The following is a 19197-nucleotide window of genomic DNA, read 5'->3' as shown; positions in this document are numbered from 1 at the left end:
AAGCTGGAGATATCACAGTTCTTGACTCCAAGTTATATTACAAAGCTTTGGTCATCAAAACAGTATGATACTGGCACAAACATAGACACCTAGTCCAATAGAACAGAATAGAAAAAAACAGAAATGAACCTACAACAATTAAATGGTTAATTAATCTTTGATATAGCAGGAAAGAATATTCGGGGGGGGGAATGTCTTCTCAGTAAATGGTGGGAAAACTGGACAGCACCATGCAAAAGAATGAAACTGGAACACGTTCTTACACTGTATAGAAAAATAAATTCAAAATGGATTGGGGACCTAAATTTGAGATCTGAAACCATTAAAGTCCCAGAGGAGAACACAGGAAGTAACTGCTTTGATAAATGTCATAGCAACTTTTTCCTACATATTTCTCTGTAGCAAGGGAAACAAAAGCAAAAATAAACTATTAGGACTTCATCAAAAGTACATTATGCATTCACCAATAAAATGGTGATTTTATTTTATAATTCAGACAATAAAACACTATTTTAAGAAAAAATACATGAAAAAATAAAATTTTCTATGCAGCAATGAACATGATCCACAAAACTAAAAGGCATTCTATGGAATGGGAGAGGATATTTGCAAATGACTTATCTGATAAATGATTAGTATCCAGAATATATAAAGAACCTATAAAACTCAACACCCAAAAAATGAATAATCAAATTTTAAAAATGGGCAGGAGATATGATCATTTTTCCAAAGAAAACATACAGATGACCAACAGGTACATGAAAAAATGTTCACTATCACTTACTGTCAGGAAAATGGAAATCAAAATTAGAATGAGATATTATCTCATACTTCTCACTATGGCTAAAATCCACAACACAATAAACAATTGGGTGTTGGTAAGAATGTGAAGAAAGGGATATTTTCTTGTACTGTTGGTAGGAATGCAAACTGGTAAACATTATGTAGGTTCCTTAAAAAGTTAAAAATTGACCTACTCTTTGATGCAACAATTACACTATTAGCTATTTACCCAAAGAATACAAAGATATTAATTCAAAGGAATACATGCACCCTGATATTTAGAGCAATGTTATCTACAATAGTTAAATTATGGAAACAGCCCTAATGTACATCAAGTAATGAATGTATAAAGAAGATGTGGTATATGGATATGTGTTTGTGTGTATATCTATATCTATATAGATACATCTATATCTATATCTATCTATATCTATATCTATATCTATCTAATCATCTATATCTATATCTATGTATTACTCAGTCATGGAAAAGAATGAAATCTTGCCATTTGCAAAGGCATGGATATAGCTACAGAGTATTATGCTAAGCAAAATAAAATAGTCAGAGAACGATTAATAACATATGATTTCACTCATAATGGATTTAAGAAACAAAACAAAAGAGCAAAGGGGAAAAAAAACAAAAGAGGGAGGCAAATTATAAAACAGACTCTTAACTATAAAAAACAAACCAAAAATTAGCAAAGGGGAGAGGGGCGGGTGTATGGATTAAATAGGTGGTGAGGATGAAGGAGTGCACTTTTATTTATTTATTTTTTTTAAAGATTTTATTTATTTATTTGACAGAGAGAGAGAGAGAGAGAGATCACAAGTAGGCAGAGAGGCAGGCAGAGAGAGGAAGGGAAGCAGGCTTCCTGCTGAGCAGAGAGCCTGATGTGGGGCTTGATCCCAGGACCCTGGGATCATGACCTGAGCTTAAGGCAGAGGCTTAACCCACTGAGCCACCCAGGTGCCCCCGAAGGAGTGCACTTTTAATGAGCACTGGGTATTTTCAGAAGTGTTGAATCATATTTAACACCTGAAACTAATATTTCACTGTATGTTGACTAACTGGAATTTAAATAAAAACTTTAAAAGTTGTTTTGCTTGTTTACTCTGCTGCTCTTTTTATTTGAAATATAGTTGATGTCTTTTTCTCTCTCTTCTTTTTTAAGATTTTATTTATTATTTTTTAATCAGAGAGAGAGAGAGCACAAGCATGGGGAGTAGCAGGTGGAGCAGGGAGAGGGAGAAGCAGGCTCCCTGCTGAGCAAGGAGCTCAATACAGGACTCGATCCCAGGACCCTGAGATCATGACCTGAGCCCAAGGCAGGTGCTTAACCAACTGAGCCATGAAGGCATGTCTCTTTCTCTCATTTTTATATGTAATTGTTAACAGCTATAAATTTCTTTCATACCACTATTTTTGTTGCATCCCAGAAGTTTTGGTATATTGTGTTTTCATTCTCATTTATCACAATATATTTTTCTGACTTTTTTGTAATTTCTTCTTAAACTCATTGAATGAGTGTATTGCTTAACTTCCAGATATTTGTTAAATTTCTCCTTTTCATTCTGTCATTGATTTCTAGTTTCATTTCACTATGCTGGTAAAAGATTGTTTATATGATGTTTTGTTCAATTTTTTAATGGTTGTTTTATGGCTTAACATTTGGTCTATCTTGGAGAATGTTCCATGAGCACTTGATAAAAAATGTGTATTCTGCTCTTGTTGGTTGGAATATTCTGTATATATCCATCAGGTCCAATAGGTCTATAATATTTTCAAGTCCTCTATGTACTTATTGATCTTCTGTCTGGTTGTTCTATTCATTGTTGAAAGTAATGTATTAAAGTCTCTTACTATTATTGAAGAGTGTATTTCTCCCCTCAATTCCGTCAATGTTTCCCTCCTATATTTTTGAGCTCTGGCTATTTTGCATATATATTCATTGGGAATATTGGTCTCAATGTTGGAATGCCTTGGTTTTGGGGAGGGCTCATGAGGTGATGTGACCCTCCTCAATGTGTCCTTTGTTATTTCTGTGCTTTATCCCGCAGCCATGATCACCCACCTGGAATCTCCTCTTATGAAGATATTTTCATGTATGGATAGTTGTTCACATTGATGTTTGAGGGTGGGGAGATGAATAAGCCACAGAAATTTCTATGCCACCATTTTGCTAGTATCATTTTTCTCAAAGATCTTTTTCTGATTTTGTCTTTTCAGGTATATTTTAAAATAATACTAGCTGTTCTCTAATGGCCAGAAACTCTATGTATTTCAAATCTGGTAAGGTCTTATCAGTTATGATCCACATAGGATTATTTAATCACTCAGATACTAAATTTAGCATATGGCTCTGGGATATTTGTATGAGGCTCTCCATGACTTTAGATGAAATATGAACTTGGCAAATTCAGCTGACCATAGTAGAGGAGAGGAAACCAAATTCTGTTCACCACCACTTGGAATATAATCTAAATTATATAGACCCGGATTTGGTAAAGATTTCATAAGTTTAGCCCTAACTTATATATATACCACTAAAGTCTAAGATACAATTTTTTTTAAATAAATATGACACTGGGATACTAATTTTGAAGATAGTAATGTGCTTTTACCTTTTAACATTTACTCATATGATATTCTTCATATTTTGCTAGCTGTGACTACTTCCCTCATTGTTTATGTTCTGTGCATATGTGTGTGTTAGAATTTTAACAAGAACGCAAAAAAAGTCAATATTATTCTTTTAACATGTAAAATAGGATTTTCCCCTAATCTGTAGCAGGCAACAACTTTGAAGAAATGAGTATTGTCAACAGAGGAAAAAATATAAAAGCTTTTAACAAGTTTCCTTTGATATATAAAAAGCCAGGTTGGTGTAATGGGAAGCTCATGTGGTATCTTTCACAGATAAGAGAGAAAATGCTCTTTCTGGAGTGCCTGGGTGGCTCAGTGGATTAAGTCTCTGCCTTTGGCTCAGATCATGATCTCAGGATTTTGGGATCCAGCCCCACATTGGGCTTTCTGCTCAGCAGGAAGCCTGCTTTTCCCCCTCTCTTTCTCTGCCTGCTGCTCTGCCTACTTGTGATCTCTCTCTGTGTGTGTCAAATAAATAAAATCTTTAAAAGAAAAAAAAGAAAAAAAGAAAGTACTCTTTTCATCATTAAGGTTTGGGCTTACTGTCTCCAGCAAGACAAATATGATGTAAAAGAAATCCATTACAAAGAGGAAAAGTAACTCAAAAAAATCTCTCCCTCTACCTCAGAGGACTGTGGTAAGAGAAAGAGGACAGAATGACCACAGGTGATGAAACATGTTTTATGGTCTTCTTTCTTTTCCTGGACTAAGATTTCAGGCTAGAAGTCTTATTAGAGACCTTAAGGGAAAATCTGCAATGAGAGGAATTTTTGTTCTATACCTTATTTGGGACTCTAGGCAGAGACCTCCTTTCTGTGTTCCCTCCATATTAACATGGGTCAGCAACCGCACATGAGTCAAGTTGATGGATGACATAAGCAGGGGGAGGAACCAAGTTTAGTGCACTACTCTCCTTAAGTTCCTTTGTGATATAGAAGGAATTTAGATGTTTCCTGAATGCCCTATTGAAATACAGGTAAAGTAGCTGATGGTGTTGTCTACAAAGTCATCATGATACAGGCTGAGTGCTGCAGAGTGGGAGATCCTGAACAAGATCATATCATTACAGAAAAATCAAAAACTAACATTGTTTTTCCAATATGACAATGCATCAGCCCTTCCACTAGTTGAGAGAATATATAAAATAACTCTATTTTGTTATCTTTGTTAGCTTAAAGCAGCCTCATAAGTCATTTCCACTGAAACATAGTAACAAGGGGCTTATCCAGATAACTCGTTTTCCCAACTAGGTTTGACAGGAAAGCACAGTTATGTTTTATTGCCCTGAGCTGTATTATCTCCATTCTAAATGCTCATATTTACTTAAACTTTGGCAACCCATGTGTCTGATAGCCATTTGTATGTCTTCATTGGAGAAGTGTCTGTTCATGTGTTCTGTCTATGTTTTGACATGATTATCTGTTTTGTGTGTGTTAAGTTTGAGAAGTTCTTTATAGATGCTGGATATCAGCCTTTTGTCTGTACTGTCATTTGCAAATATCTTCTCCCATTCCTTGGGTTGCCTCTTTGTTTTTTTGACTGTTTCCTTTGCTGTGCAGAAGCTTTTGATCTTGATGAAGTCCCAAAAGTTCATTTTTGCTTTTGTTTCCTTTGGCTTTGGAAACATATCTTTTTTTTTTTAAGATTTTATTTATTTATTTGACAGAGAGAGATCACAAGCAGGCAGAGAGGCAGGCAGAGAGAGAGGAGGAAGCAGGCTCCCTGCTGAGCAGAGAGCCCAATGCGGGGCTCGATCCCAGGACCCTGAGATCATGACCTGAGCCAAAGGCAGCAGCTTAACCCACTGAGCCACCCAGGCGCCCCTGGAAACATATCTTGAAAGAAGTTCCTGTGGTTGATATCGAAGAGGTTACTGCCTATGTTCTTCTCTATGATTCTGATGGATTCCTGTCTCATGTTGAGGCCTTTGATCCATTTTGAGTTTATCTATGTGTATGGTGTAAGAGAACGGTTGAGTTTTATTCTTCTGCATATAGCTGTCCAATTTTCCCAGCACCATTTATTGAAGAGACTGTCTTTGTTCCACTGGATATTTTTTCCTAGTTTGTCAAAGATTATTTGACCATAGATTTGAGCGTCCATATCTGGGCTCTTTACTCTGTTCCACTGGTTTATGTGTCTGTTTTTATGCCAGTACCATGCTGTCTTGGTGATCACAGCTTTGTAGTAAAGCTTGAAATCAGGCAACATTATGCCACCAGTTTTGTTTTTCTTTTTCAACATTTCCTTGTCAATTCGGGGTCTCTTTTGATTGCATACAAATTTTAGGATTATTTGCTCTAGCTCTTTGAAAAATACCGCTGGAATTTTGATCGGAATGGCATTAAAAGTATAGATTGCATCATCACTATCCATCAGGGAGATTCAAATTAAAACCACATTGAGATACCACCTTACACCAGTTAGAATGGCCAAAATTAGCAAGACAGGAAACAACATGTATTGGAGAGGATGTGGAGAAAGGGGAACCCTCTTACACTGTTGGTGGGAATGCAAGTTGGTGCAGCCAATTTGAAAAACAGTGTGGACATTCCACAAGAAATTAAAAATAGAGCTTCCCTACACCCCTGCAATTGTACTACTGGGTATTTACCCCAAAGATACAGATGTAGTGAAAAGCAGGGCCATCTGTACCCCAATGTTCATAACAGCAATGGCCATGGTCGCCAAACTGTGGAAAGAACCAAGATGCCCTTCAATGGACAAATGGGTAACGAAGATGTGGTCCATATACACTATGGAGTATTATGCCTCCATCAGAAAGGATAAATACCCAACTTTTGTAGCAACATGGATGGGACTAGAAGAGATTATGCTGTGTGAAATAAGTCAAGCAGAGAGAGTCAATTATCATATAGTTTCACTTATTGGTGGAGCATAACAAATAACATGGAGGACATGGGGAGATGGAGAGGAGAAGGGAGTTGAGGGAAATTGGAGGGGGAGATGAACCATGAGAGACTATGGACTCCGAAAAACAATCTGAGGGTTTTGAAGGAGCAGGGGATAGGAGGTTGGGGGAGTCTGGTGGTGGGTATTATGGAGGGCACATATTGCATGGAGCACTGGGTGTGGTGCATAAACAATGAATTCTGTTACACTGAAAATAAATTAAATAAATTAAAAAAAAAACAAATTTGGCAATCCAGCTAAGCTATAGTGTCCTAAGTATAATTTTCAAATGCAGCTGTGCAGCAAATGCCCTGGGTGATATGTGGAGATGATAGATAGATGATAGATGGATAGATAGATAGATAGATGATAGATAGATGGGTAGATGATAGAGTTAGAAATACAGATACAGATATAGGTACAGATATATAGATACAGAAAGATATTGCATATATATATATATATATATATATATATATATATATACATAAAACTAGACAATATCTGATTTAAATGAAGCAAGTTCAAATGGACCATCAAGAAGATTCTATTCAATCTCTACTTACCTGACCAGGCATGACTCTGAACACAATCTCCCTATTGGTGCTATCTAGCAGTGACTGGAGCATTGGCAAACTGGGCTGTGATAGGTCTGATAGATCCTTTGTTCTTTCCTTTCCATTGGCTCATCCTCCAATTTTACTTGACTGGCCAGACTGTGCTTTAGGGATAAAAATTACATAAGTCTACTTCTACACGGATTTGAATAAGATGAATTTAACAACTCAATAGAGCTATGTGTGTGTTTATTTTTTACAGCATTTTCTATGCCTCCATCTCTACAACCCTAGAACTGAAGATGTGCACAGACCTCTATTTATCATTAAAGACAGTAGCAGTAATAAGAAACAAAGGAGGGAAATTTTTTTTGTGTGTGTTTAAATATTTTAACTATTGGGACAACAAACATAAAAATTGAATTTAAATTGCACTTAACATAATCTAAAATCACACTATAACCAGAGGAAATAGATTTTATTTAAATTCATTTTGTCAAAATACAGATATTTTTGTACAAGTTATGTTGCCCTTTTTTAAAACCTAAAAGTTAGTAGCACATGTTATAAGCATCTCTCTGGGTTTTATTTGTTGGTTTCACATACTACAATACGAAGCTTTTTAAAAAGAACATTGCATAAATTCTAAAATCACCTGTTTACTTGAAAAGTTACTTTCATGTAGAAGTTTCTTTTTCAGCATTTTATCTTAAATATTCCTTTTTTTAATTTTTTTATTTTTTTTAAAGATTTTATTTATTTATTTGACAGACAGAGATCACAAGTAGGCAGAGAGGCAGGCAGAGAGAGAGAGAGGGAAGCAAGCTCCCTGCTGAGCAGAGAGCCCGATGCGGGACTCGATCCCAGGACCCTGAGATCATGACCTGAGCCGAAGGCAGCGGCTTAACCCACTGAGCCACCCAGGCACCCCTAAGCATTTTATCTTAAATATTTCTATAGTAGGATAAATGGAAGTAGAGATTTAAAGGTAAGATACTACCCAACTAGCTATTTTTTTTTTTTTAATTTTGTAAGTATTTTTGTACTGCATATATCCTTAACATTTTTTTCTGGATGAATATAATGTTAACAGAAACAATGTATTGGTACCTAAAATATAATTATAGAATTAACCATGGACATTGAACAATTTAGTGCCTTCTCAATATTCCTGTTCTTTGAGAATTTTTTGAAAATTTCTTTAATTTAATAATAGTTCTTTACAGAGTTCAAGGAAATGTTTGAGAGTACTACTTCCTAAATAAGCAAGGCCCTGACACTTTAAAGCTGAGGTCATAGTTTGTATCAATATGATATTTACTATTTTATTATATAGATTGTATATGTAATTACAATATTTTACTAGTAAGAAGTTTAATAAGACAATATGTTAAAAATACTGAATCTGTATGTGTGCTTTGAAAGATGGTGCTGTAAAAGAGTAAGTCTGAAAATTTCAACATACAGTGATCAGAATAAAATAAAAAATAACATAAGTTATTTTTTAGCCCTAACCCTGTAAATGGCCTTCCTGTTGGTAAAATGAGGTATTATTTAGCTATTTGGGGTGTTTTTGAATAAGAGAATGATATCTTACTGGAAATCAGACTTCATATTTTAAGCTTTAGATATTCTCTTTTATATTGTATTTCAGAAAATAGAATATATTTTGTGTTTTGAAATATAAAAAGTTTTTAACTTCTCATATTCTTAAGTTAAAAAAATACCAATGTTTTCATAGTCTTTCATACATTGGCCACTACTGATTTCCCTTAAAATTTTTAGTAATGAGGTTAAACCTAGACTATTTGATTTCCACTTACAGTATCAGCTGCAACAACACATTTAACACCTATATTAATTCATGTTGGAAAACTTGTTTTGACTTCACAAATGAGAGCAATTATAACTACATATTAAAAGAATGCAACAATGTTCATGTTTGATTACTAATCAAAGTAAAGAACACATTACTTCTTCTCTTCCTCCTAATCCATTTTGTGAAATGTCCAGTTTCCCTCCTATTGATAAAGATAGCTTTATGGCAGCTTCACCACCACAACACATGCTCCAGCTCTTCCAATGTTGACAGGAACTTCCTAACGCAGAAAAACAACAAAACAAAACAAAAACAAGGAAAGAAATACTGTCTTAATGAACTCTGTCTTCAGCATAATATATATCATATATCATGTTGGAGGTAAACAAGTCTTTAGCTATTCTGGTCCAATCTTCACCTGGTATAAAGACGGAAAATGTAGTCCAGATAACTGTCCAGTGTGGCAGAAATAACATACTATTTAAATTAAATAGAGCTGAGTCTGAGAAGCAGGTGATTTTGGTTGATAATTTCCTCATTTGAAAAACTACAGCTAATAATGAAAACTATAGCTAAAATTATCAGCTTGAAATCCTTCAAAGTTTTTATTAAGTTTAAGTGAGATAATGGATAAAGATAATTTTGCAGATAGAGTTTATATATCCATTATTTGTTAGTTCTCTTTCACTCTTTTCCAAGGTCACACAATGAAACAGTAAAAAGCCAGGAATAGAATCTAGGTCTCTTAACCTATTGGTCTGCAATTTTCAGAAAACTAAATTTCACAAGCTTAGCAAACATTTTTTTAAGATTTTATTCTTTTTTTTTTAATTTCTTTTCAGCGTAACAGTATTCACTGTTTTTGCACCACACCCAGTGCTCCATGCAATACGTGCCCTCCCTAATACCCAGCACCTTGTTCCCCCAACATCCCACCCCCCACCTCTTTAAGACCCCCAGGTTGTTTTTCAGAGTCCATAGTCTCTCATGTTTCACCTCCCCTTCAAATTTCCCTCAACTCCCTTCTCCTCTCCATCTCCCCATGTCCTCCATGTTATTTGTTATGCTCCACAAATAAATGAAACCATATGATAATTGACGCTGTGCTTGACTTATTTCACTCAGCATAATCTCTTCCAGTCCTGTCCATGTTGCTACAAAAGTTGGGTATTCATCCTTTCTGATGGAGGCATAATACTCCATAGTGTATATGAACCACATCTTCGTTACCCATTCATCCATTGAAGGGCATCTTGGTTCTTTCCACAGTTTGGCGACCATGGCCATTGCTTTAGCAAACATTTTGATATTGAATTTGACTTAACAAATTCTTGTTAATTTATTTTCTTCCCTTCCATTCCTAGCTGGTCCTAAGCACTGATAAAGTAAGAAGCTACCAACATAGCAGAATTGGGGTGTTTCTGAGGGTCTTAACAAATCAAATTGTTGGAGGGAAGAGATAGAAAGCCATCGTCAGTTGATATTATATTAACACATATTTATTTAGAACAGTAACCAATTTACCGTGTGGAATATAGAGCAGCATGAAGTCAGTATAAAGGAAGGTGAACTTAGAGACAAAATACAATGTTTGCCTGTTCATGGAAATTATGAGGAGTTAATCATATTTTATTATTTTTTTAATTAAGCCTTCATTTAATTAACAGAACACCATTAAATATTTTAGAATAAATCCAGAGTTATCACTAGAAAAAATATCAAAAGCATCAAGTTCCCTTTAGCATCCCCAAGAAGTCCTTTCAGGGCTTCTTCTGTTATTTTCCTTAGAATTTCTTCTGTTAGATGCCCAGCATTCTTGAGAGGGTTTAATTCCAGTGTCTCATTGTTCACTAAATTCCTTTAATGACTGATTAAGAATGAAGAGGTACATATACACTATGGAGTATTATGCCTCCATCAGAAACGATGAATACCCAACTTTTGTAGCGACATGGACAGGACTGGAAGAGATTATGCTGAGTGAAAGAAGTCAAGCAGAGAAAGTCAATTATCATATGGTTTCACTTATTTGTGGAGCATAACAAATAGCATGGAGGACAAGGGGAGATGGAGAGGAGTAGGGAGTTGAGGGAAATTGGAAGGGGAGGTGAACCATGAGAGACTATGGACTCTGAAAAACAATCTGAGGGTTTTGAAGGGGCAGGGGGTGGGAGGTTGGGGGACCCAGGTGGTGGGTATTGGAGAGGGCACGGATTGCATGGAGCACTGGGTGTGGTGCAAAAAACAATGAATACTGTTACGCTGAAAATAAATTTTAAAAATTTAAAAAAAAAGAAGGAAGAGTGTTGTAGTTTATACAATCTCTATAAAACGGGACTGAAAAAACTTTCCTCTGGTCAACAACCAATAAGAGGGGCAGATATTTGTTAATGAGGACTTTGCACTTTGGTTCTCAAGTCATAATACATACTTAGAAAGTTGGCCAGATTAAGGCTTTCAAATTTATTGACTTGTATTCACTTGAGTAAAGCTTTTGAATTATTGAATTAGATTCACTTTTCTATCAAATGAATGAGTCCATAAAGCCAAGAGAATGTTCTGTTCCCTTTCCTAGAAGTACTGATGAATCCTGCCAATGACAAATTAGATCAACTAACTAGTATTCTATAGTACAGAGAAAGCAAATACTGCAAATTTCACTAAAAGACTCTGAGTAGGCCTTAGAGAAGAAAATGGAATTAATTCCGAACATATATTGTAAAGACTTTTATTAAAACCTGAAATGTATTCATTTAAATACTTTCAATGACAGTACCTCTTGCCATTCATCTTTCTGTGCATCGTATGACTCAACAGTGTTCAAATAAGTATGTCCATCATATCCTCCAACCACATAGAGTTTATCTCCAAGGGGACATACAGCAACAGCATCTCGGGGAACATTCAGAGGTGCCACAGTTGACCATGAATCATTTTTTGGATCATACCTTAAGAAGTTTAGGAAGACAATTAAAAAGGGAAGTAAAATAATATTAAAAATAATAGACATTAATAAAATGTATACTTATCCAATATAAGGAATTAAAAACACCGTATAAATATTAAAATTTAGTCTGACTAATAAATGTTAAAAATAAGTACATGACAAAATTCATTTCAACAAGACATCACTTAAAGTATATCAAAAATGTATTTCATTTCCAAAATACTGTGCATCCTTTGATTAGTACTCAGATTCTTTATGAGGAAATTTCACATATTGTCATCTTATCATTATGAGGAAAATGCCCCATCTCTCTTTTAGTATGCTGGTTGGAGAGCTTTGGTTTTTCTCTTATTCTTTATTTATCTTTTTTTTTTTTTTTGTGAGATGCCTTATCTTGTTCATAGGAGAGCTCACATTTCAAGTAAATTTAAATATAATTGCCTTCTTGTTTTGTAGAATGTAGTACCCCGGTTTTAGTACTATTTGTAGTTAAAATGACCATAGTCTTATCCTATCTTTCTCGCCATGAGTGTTCCAATTTATTTTCACATGATGATTTTTTTCCATTTTAATCTGATGTAACTCCTTATTCCCAAACCTTTTCTGTGAGCTAAATGAAAGAGAATTCAGTCAAATTAAAATAGCATTATGTCTTTTCCTTTTCAATTTTGTTTTTCTGTCTCTCCTTACTTTGAATATAAGTATATATATTTTAGTAGAAACAAAATGGAGCCTAAAGAGAATTAGCCATGGACTTATTCCTATATTTAGAGAAATTAGGAATAATTTGCTTGACTACTTTGCCTCAATTTTCTCATCAAGATTATACAAATAATCACCAAATTAACATGTTTATGTGATGATTTTAAAAAACATTTAAGTTATTAACTTAAATAATTGAATGAGACTTTTAAATTTTTTATTATGTTATGTTAGTCACCATACAATATATCATTAGTTTTTGATGTAGTGTTCCCAAATCCATTGTTTACGTATAAACACTCAGTGATCCATGAAATACATGCCCTCCTTAAATACCCACCACCAGGCCAACCCATCCGCCCAGCTCCATTCCTCTCAAACCCTCGGTTTGTTCCTTTGAGTCCACAGTCTCTCATGGTTTGTCCCCGCCTCCCACACACAGATTATTCTCTCCTTCATTTTCTCTTCTTTCTCCTAATGTCCTCTGTGCTTTTCCTTATGTTCCACAACTAAGTGAAACTATATCATAATTGACTTTCTCTGCTTGGCTTATTTCACTTATCATAATCTCCTCCAATCCTGTCCATGTGGATGCAAAAGTTGGGCATTCATCCTTTCTGATGACTGAGTAATATTCCATTGTATATATGGACCATATCTTCTTTATCCATTCGTCTGTTGAAGAATACCTCAGCTCCTTCGACAATTTGGCTATTGTGGATATTGCTGCTATGTATATTGGGGTGCATATAGCTCTTCTTTTCACTACATCTGTATCTTTGGGGTAAATACACAGTAGTACAATTCCCAGCTCTTAGGGTAGCTCTATTTTTAAATTTTGGGGGGAACCTCCACACTGTTTTTCAAAGCGGCTCCATGAGCTTGCATTCCCACCAACAGTGTAAGAGGGTTGACCTTTCTCCACATCCTCTCCAACATTTGTTGTTTCTTGCTTTGTTAATTTTTGCCATTCTAACCAGTGTAAAGTGGTATCTCAATGTGGTTTTGATTAGAATTTCCCTGATGGCTAAAGATGATGAACACTTCATGTGTCTGTTGGCCACTTGTATATCTTCTTTGAGAAGAGTCTGCTCATGTGTTCTGTCTGTTTTTTTGGACTTGATTATTCGGTGTTTTTTTTTTTTTTTTTTTTTTTTTTTTTGGTGTCGAGAAAGAGAAGTTCTTTATAAATCTTGGATATCAGCCCTTTGCCTGCAGTGCCATTTGAAAATTTCTCCCATTCCATGTGTTACCTCAGTTTTGTTGACTATTTTCTTTGTTGTGCAGAAGCTTTTTATCTTGATGAAGTCCCAAAAGTTCATTTCCACTTTTGTTTCTTTTGCCTTTAGAGCCATGTCTGGAAAGAAGTTGTTGTGGCTGATGTTGAAGAGTTTACTGCTTATGTTCTTCTCTAGGATTTTGATAGATTCCTGTCTGACACTGAGGTCTTTCATCCATTTTTAGTTTATCTTTGTGTATGGTGTAAGAGAATGGTCGGGTTTCATTCTTCTGTATGCAGCTTTCCAATTTTCCCAGCACCATTTAATTTTTTTTTATTATTTTTATTTTTTTAAAAGATTTTATTTATTTATTTGACAGAGAGAGATCACAAGCAGGCAGAGAGGCAGGCAGAGAGAGAGGAAGGGAAGCAGGCTCCCCACTGAGCAGAGAGTCTGATGGGGGACTCGATCCCAGAACCCTGAGATCATGACCTGAGCCGAAGGCAGAGGCTTAACCCACTGAGCCACCCAGGCGCCCCCCCCCAGCACCATTTATTGAAGAGACTGTCTTTTTATCACTGGATATTTTTTCCAGCTTCATTCAAGATTATTTGACCATAGAGTTGAGGGTCCATATCTGGGATCTCTACTCTGTTCCATTGGTCCGTGTGTTTGTTTTTGTGGCAATTGTCTATTTTTGTTCCAATTTCTCTGTTTGTGTTTTTGTGCTGTCTTGGTGATAAAAGCTTTGTAATAAAGCTTGAAATCAGGCAATGTGATGCCCCCAAGCTTTGTTTTTATTTTTTCAAAATTTCCTTGGCAATTTGGGTTTTTTCTGCTTCCATACGAATTTTAGGATTGTTCCAGCACTTTGAAAAATGCCCGTGGTATTTTGATTGGGATGGTGTAGAAAGTATAGATCTCTCTGGGCAACACAGACATTTTAATACTGTTTATTCTTCTGATCCATGAGCATGGAATGTTTTTTCATCTTTCTGTATCTTCTATTGCTTTCATGAGTGTTCTGTAGTTCCTCAAGTATAGATCCTTTACCTCTTTGGATAGGTTTATTCCAAAGTATCTTAAAGGTTTTGGTGTTATTTTAAATTAAATCAATCCTCTAATTTCCCTTTCTACAGTTTCATTGTTAGTGCATAAGAAAGGAAATGATTTTTGTTCACTGATTTTATATCCTGCCAAGTGACTGAATTGCTATATGAGTTCTAATAATTTGGAGCTAGAGCCTTTCAAATTTTCCACATAAACTACCAAGTCATCTACGAAAAAGAGAGTTTAACTTCTTCTTTGCCAATTTGAATGCCTTTTATTCCTCTTGGTTGTCTGATTGCTGTCGCTAGGACTTCTAGTACTATGTTAAACAACAGTGGCAAGAGTGGGCATCCTTGTCATGTTCCTGATCTCAAAGGAAAGGCTGTCAGCTTTTCCCCATTGAACATGATATTCACTGTGGGTTTTTCTTAGAAGGACTTTATGAAGTCAAGGAATGTTCCCTCTATGCCTATACTCTGAAGAGTTTCAATCAGGAAACTATGCTTTATTTTGTCAGATGCTTTTTTCCACATCAATTGAGAGGACCATGTGGTTCTTCTCTCTTCTCTTATTGATTTGTTCTATCACATTGGTTGATTTGTGAATGATGAACCACCCTTCCAACCCAGGCATACATCCCATGTGTTCATGGTGGATAATCTTTTAATGTACTGTTGGATCCTATTAGCTAGGATCTTATTGAGAATCTTGACATCCATATTCATCAGGGATATTGGTCGGAAATTCTTCTTTTTGGTGGGGGTCTTTGCCTGGTTTGGGGATCAAGGTTAATGCTGGCTTCATAGAAATAATCTGGAAGTTTTCCTTCTGCTTCAATTTTTTTGAAATATCTTCAGGAGAATAGGTGTTATTTCTTCTTTGAATGTTTAGTAGAATTTCCCAGGGAATCCATCCAGTCTGGGACTCTTGTTTTTTTGGGAAGTTTTTGATGACTGCTTCAATCTTGTTACTGATTATTGGTCTGTAAATGTTGTCAATTTCTTCCTGTTTTAGTCTTGGAAGTTTATAGGTTTCCAGGAATGCATCCATTTCTTCTAGGTTTCTTAACTTTTTGGCATAGAGCTCTTGATAATAATTTATGATAGGGTCAGAAGATAGAGAGATAGAGTCACTATCTCTCCCCTTTAATTCATAATTTTATTAATTTGGGTCCTTTCTCTTCTTTTGGATGAGTCTGGTCAGATGTTTATCAACCTTATTAATTCTTTCTAGGGGCCAACTTCTAATTTCATTGATGTGTTCCACTGTATGTCTGGTTTCTAACTCATTGATCTGCTCTAATCTTAATTATTGCTCTTCTTGTGTGTGGGGTAGGCTCAATTTGTTTTTGATTCTCAAGTTCTTTAAGGTGTAAAGAGAGTTTGTGTAGTCAGGATGTTTCTATGTGTTTGAGTGAGGCTTGGATGGCTATGCATTTCCCTCTTAGGACAGCCTTTGACCTATCCCATAGGTTTTGGACCAATGTTTCATCATTATCAGTGGTTTCCATGAATTGTTTAAGTTCTTCTTTGATTTACTGGTTGATCCAAACATTCTTGAGCAGGATAATCTTTAGCTTCCAAGTGTTTGAATTTCTTCCAACTTTTTCTTGTGATTGAGTTCCAGCTCCAAAGCATTGTGGTCTGAGAATATGCAGGGAATGATATCAATCTTTTGGTACCAGTTGAGACCTGATTTGTGACCCAGTATGTGGTCTATTCTGGAGAAGGTTCCATGTGTCCTTGAGAATAATGAGTACTCTGTTATTTTATGGTGGAATGCTCTGTATATATGTATGAGGTCCATCTGGTCCAATGTGTTATTCAAAGCTCTTGTTTCTTTGTTGATTTCGGCTTAGGTGATCTGTCTATTGCTGAGAGTGGTAATGCAGAAAAAAACATTTGACAAAATAAGGCATCCTTTTCTGATTAAAACTCTTCGGAGTATAGGGATAGAAGACCATAAAATCCATCTATGAAAAATCCACAGTGAATATCATCTTCAATGGGGAAAAGCTGACAGCCTTCCCTTTGAGATAAGAAACATGACAAGGATAACCACTCTCACCACTCTTGTTCAACATAGTATTAGAAGTCCTAGCAAGAGCAGTCAGACAACAAAGAGAAATAAAAGGTCAAATTGACAATGAAGAAGTCAAATTCTCTCTCTTCACAGATGACATGATACTTTATATGGAAAACCCAAAAGATTCCACACCCAAAATGCTAGAACTCATTCAGCAATTCAGTAATGTGGCAAAACACAAAATCAATGTACAGAAATCAGTTGCTTTCTTATGCACTAACAATGAAAATACAGAAAGGGAAATTAGAGAATCGATTCCCTTTACTATAGCACCAAGAACCATAAGATACCTGGGAATAAACCTAACCAAAGAGTAAAGGATCTGTACTCGAGGAACTACAGAACACTCATGAAAGAAATTGAAGAAGATATAAAAAGATGGAAGACCATTCCATGCTCATGGATTGGAAGAATAAACATTGTTAAAATTTCTCTACTGCCTAGAACAATCTATACTTTCAATGACATTCTGATCAAAACTCCAACAACATTTTTCAAAGAGCTATGAAAAACAATCCTAAAATTTGTATGGAATCAGAAGAGACCCTGAATTGCCAAGGAAATGTTGAAAAAGAAAAACAAAACTGGGGACATCACATTGCCTGGTTTCAAGCTTTACTACAAAGCTGTGATCACCAGGACAGCATGATACTGGCATGAAAACAGACACATAGACCAGTGGAACAGAGTGGAAAGTCCAGATATGGACCCTCAACTCTATGGTCAAATAATCTTCAACAAAGTAGGAAAAAATATCCAGTGGAAAAAAGACAGTCTCTTCAATAAATGGTGCTGGGAAAATTGGACAGCTATGTGTAGAAGAATGAAACTCAACCATTGTCTTGCACCATACACAAAGATGAACTCAAAAAGGATAAAAGACCTCAGGAATCAGAATCCTAGAGGAGAACACAGGCACTAACCTCTTCGATATCAGCCACAACAACTTCTTTCAAGATATGTCTCCAAAGTCAAAGGAACCAAAAGCAAAAATGAATTTTGGGGACTTCATCGAGATCAAAAGCTTCTGCACAGCAAAGGAAACAGTCAACAAAACTAAGAGGCAACCCATGGAATGGGAGAAGATATTCACAAATGACAATACAGACAAAGGACTGATATCCAGTATCTATAAAGAACTCCTCAAACTCAACACACATAAAACAGATATTCATGTCAAAAAATGGGCAGAAGACATGAACAGATGTCTTCTCCAAGGAAGACATACAAATGGCTATCAGACACATGAAAAAGTGTTCATCATCACCAGCCATCATGGAGATTCAAATGAAAACCACATTGAGGTACCACTTTACACCAGTTAGAATAGCCAAAATTAACAAGACAGGAAACAACGTGTATTGGAGAGGATGTGGAGAAAGGGGAACCCTCTTACACTGTTGGTGGGAATGCACGTTGGTGCAGCCACTTTGGAAAACAGTGTGATTCCCCAAGAAAATAAAAATAGAGCTTCTGTATGACATGCAGTTGCATTACTGAGTATTTACCCCAAAGATATAGATGTAGTGAAAGGAAGGGCCATCTGTACCCCAATGTTCATAGCAGCGATGGCCACAGTCACTGAACTGTGGCAAGAAGAAAGATGCCCTTCAGCAGATGAATGGATAAGAAAGATGTGGTCCATATACACTATGGAGTATTATGCCTCCATTAGAACGGATGAATACCCAACTTTTGCATCAACATGGATGAGACTGGAAGAGATTATGCTGAGTGAAATAAGTCAAGCAGAAACAGTCAATTATCATATAGTTTTGCTCATTTGTGGAGCATAAGGAATAACACGGAGGACATGGGGAGATGGAGAGGAGAAAGGATTTGGGGGAAATTGGAGGGGGAGATGAACCATGAGAGACTGTGGACTCTGAAAAAATAATTTGAGGGTTTTGAGCGGCGGGAGGTGGGAGGTTGGGGGAACCTGGTGGTGGGTATTATGGAGGGCATGTATTGAATGGAGCACTGGGTATGGTGCATAAACAATGAATTCTGGAACACTGAAAAGACATTTTAAAGATAAATAAAAATTTTCTAAAAAGCCTACAAAAACAACCATAAAACAAGTAAGAAAATATAGTAAGTACAAACCTGCCAGTAATTACTTTGAATGTAAATGGGTGAAACACTTCAAACAAAAGATATAGTGTGATTGAATGGAGGAAAAAGCAGGACTCATCAATATGCTCCCTAAAACAGATTGATTTTAGACCTAAAGACAAATGCAGATTGAAAGTGAAGGGATGGAGAAGAATTTATCATGAAAGTAGATATGAAAAGAAAACAGGTGTAACAATACTTATATCAGACAAAATAGATTTTGAAATAGAGACTGTAATAAGATACACATGGACACTACAAAATTGCCAACAGTCAAACAAGAAAATATAACAATTGTAAATATTTATACATCCAACACAAGACTAACCAAATAAATGAAATAGTTAAAAACAAACATAA

General features: G+C 35.8%; 1 protein-coding gene across 1 annotated transcript in view; it reads right to left on the bottom strand.

Annotated features, from left to right (window-relative positions):
- Nucleotides 1-8938: 8938 nt before the first annotated feature.
- Nucleotides 8939-19197, bottom strand: part of LOC111159226 (kelch like family member 4) — a 122719-nt gene continuing 112460 nt past the window's right edge. The window contains 2 exon segments of the mRNA XM_022521668.1: nucleotides 8939-8998; nucleotides 11495-11666. Of these exon segments, the coding sequence (XP_022377376.1) occupies nucleotides 8939-8998; nucleotides 11495-11666 (232 nt within the window).

Source organism: Enhydra lutris, unplaced genomic scaffold, assembly GCF_002288905.1.
Source record: "Enhydra lutris kenyoni isolate GAN:26980312 unplaced genomic scaffold, ASM228890v2 scaffoldscaffold67, whole genome shotgun sequence".
Lineage (NCBI taxonomy): Eukaryota > Metazoa > Chordata > Mammalia > Carnivora > Mustelidae > Enhydra > Enhydra lutris.
This window is presented reverse-complemented; position numbering and strand designations above follow the sequence as displayed.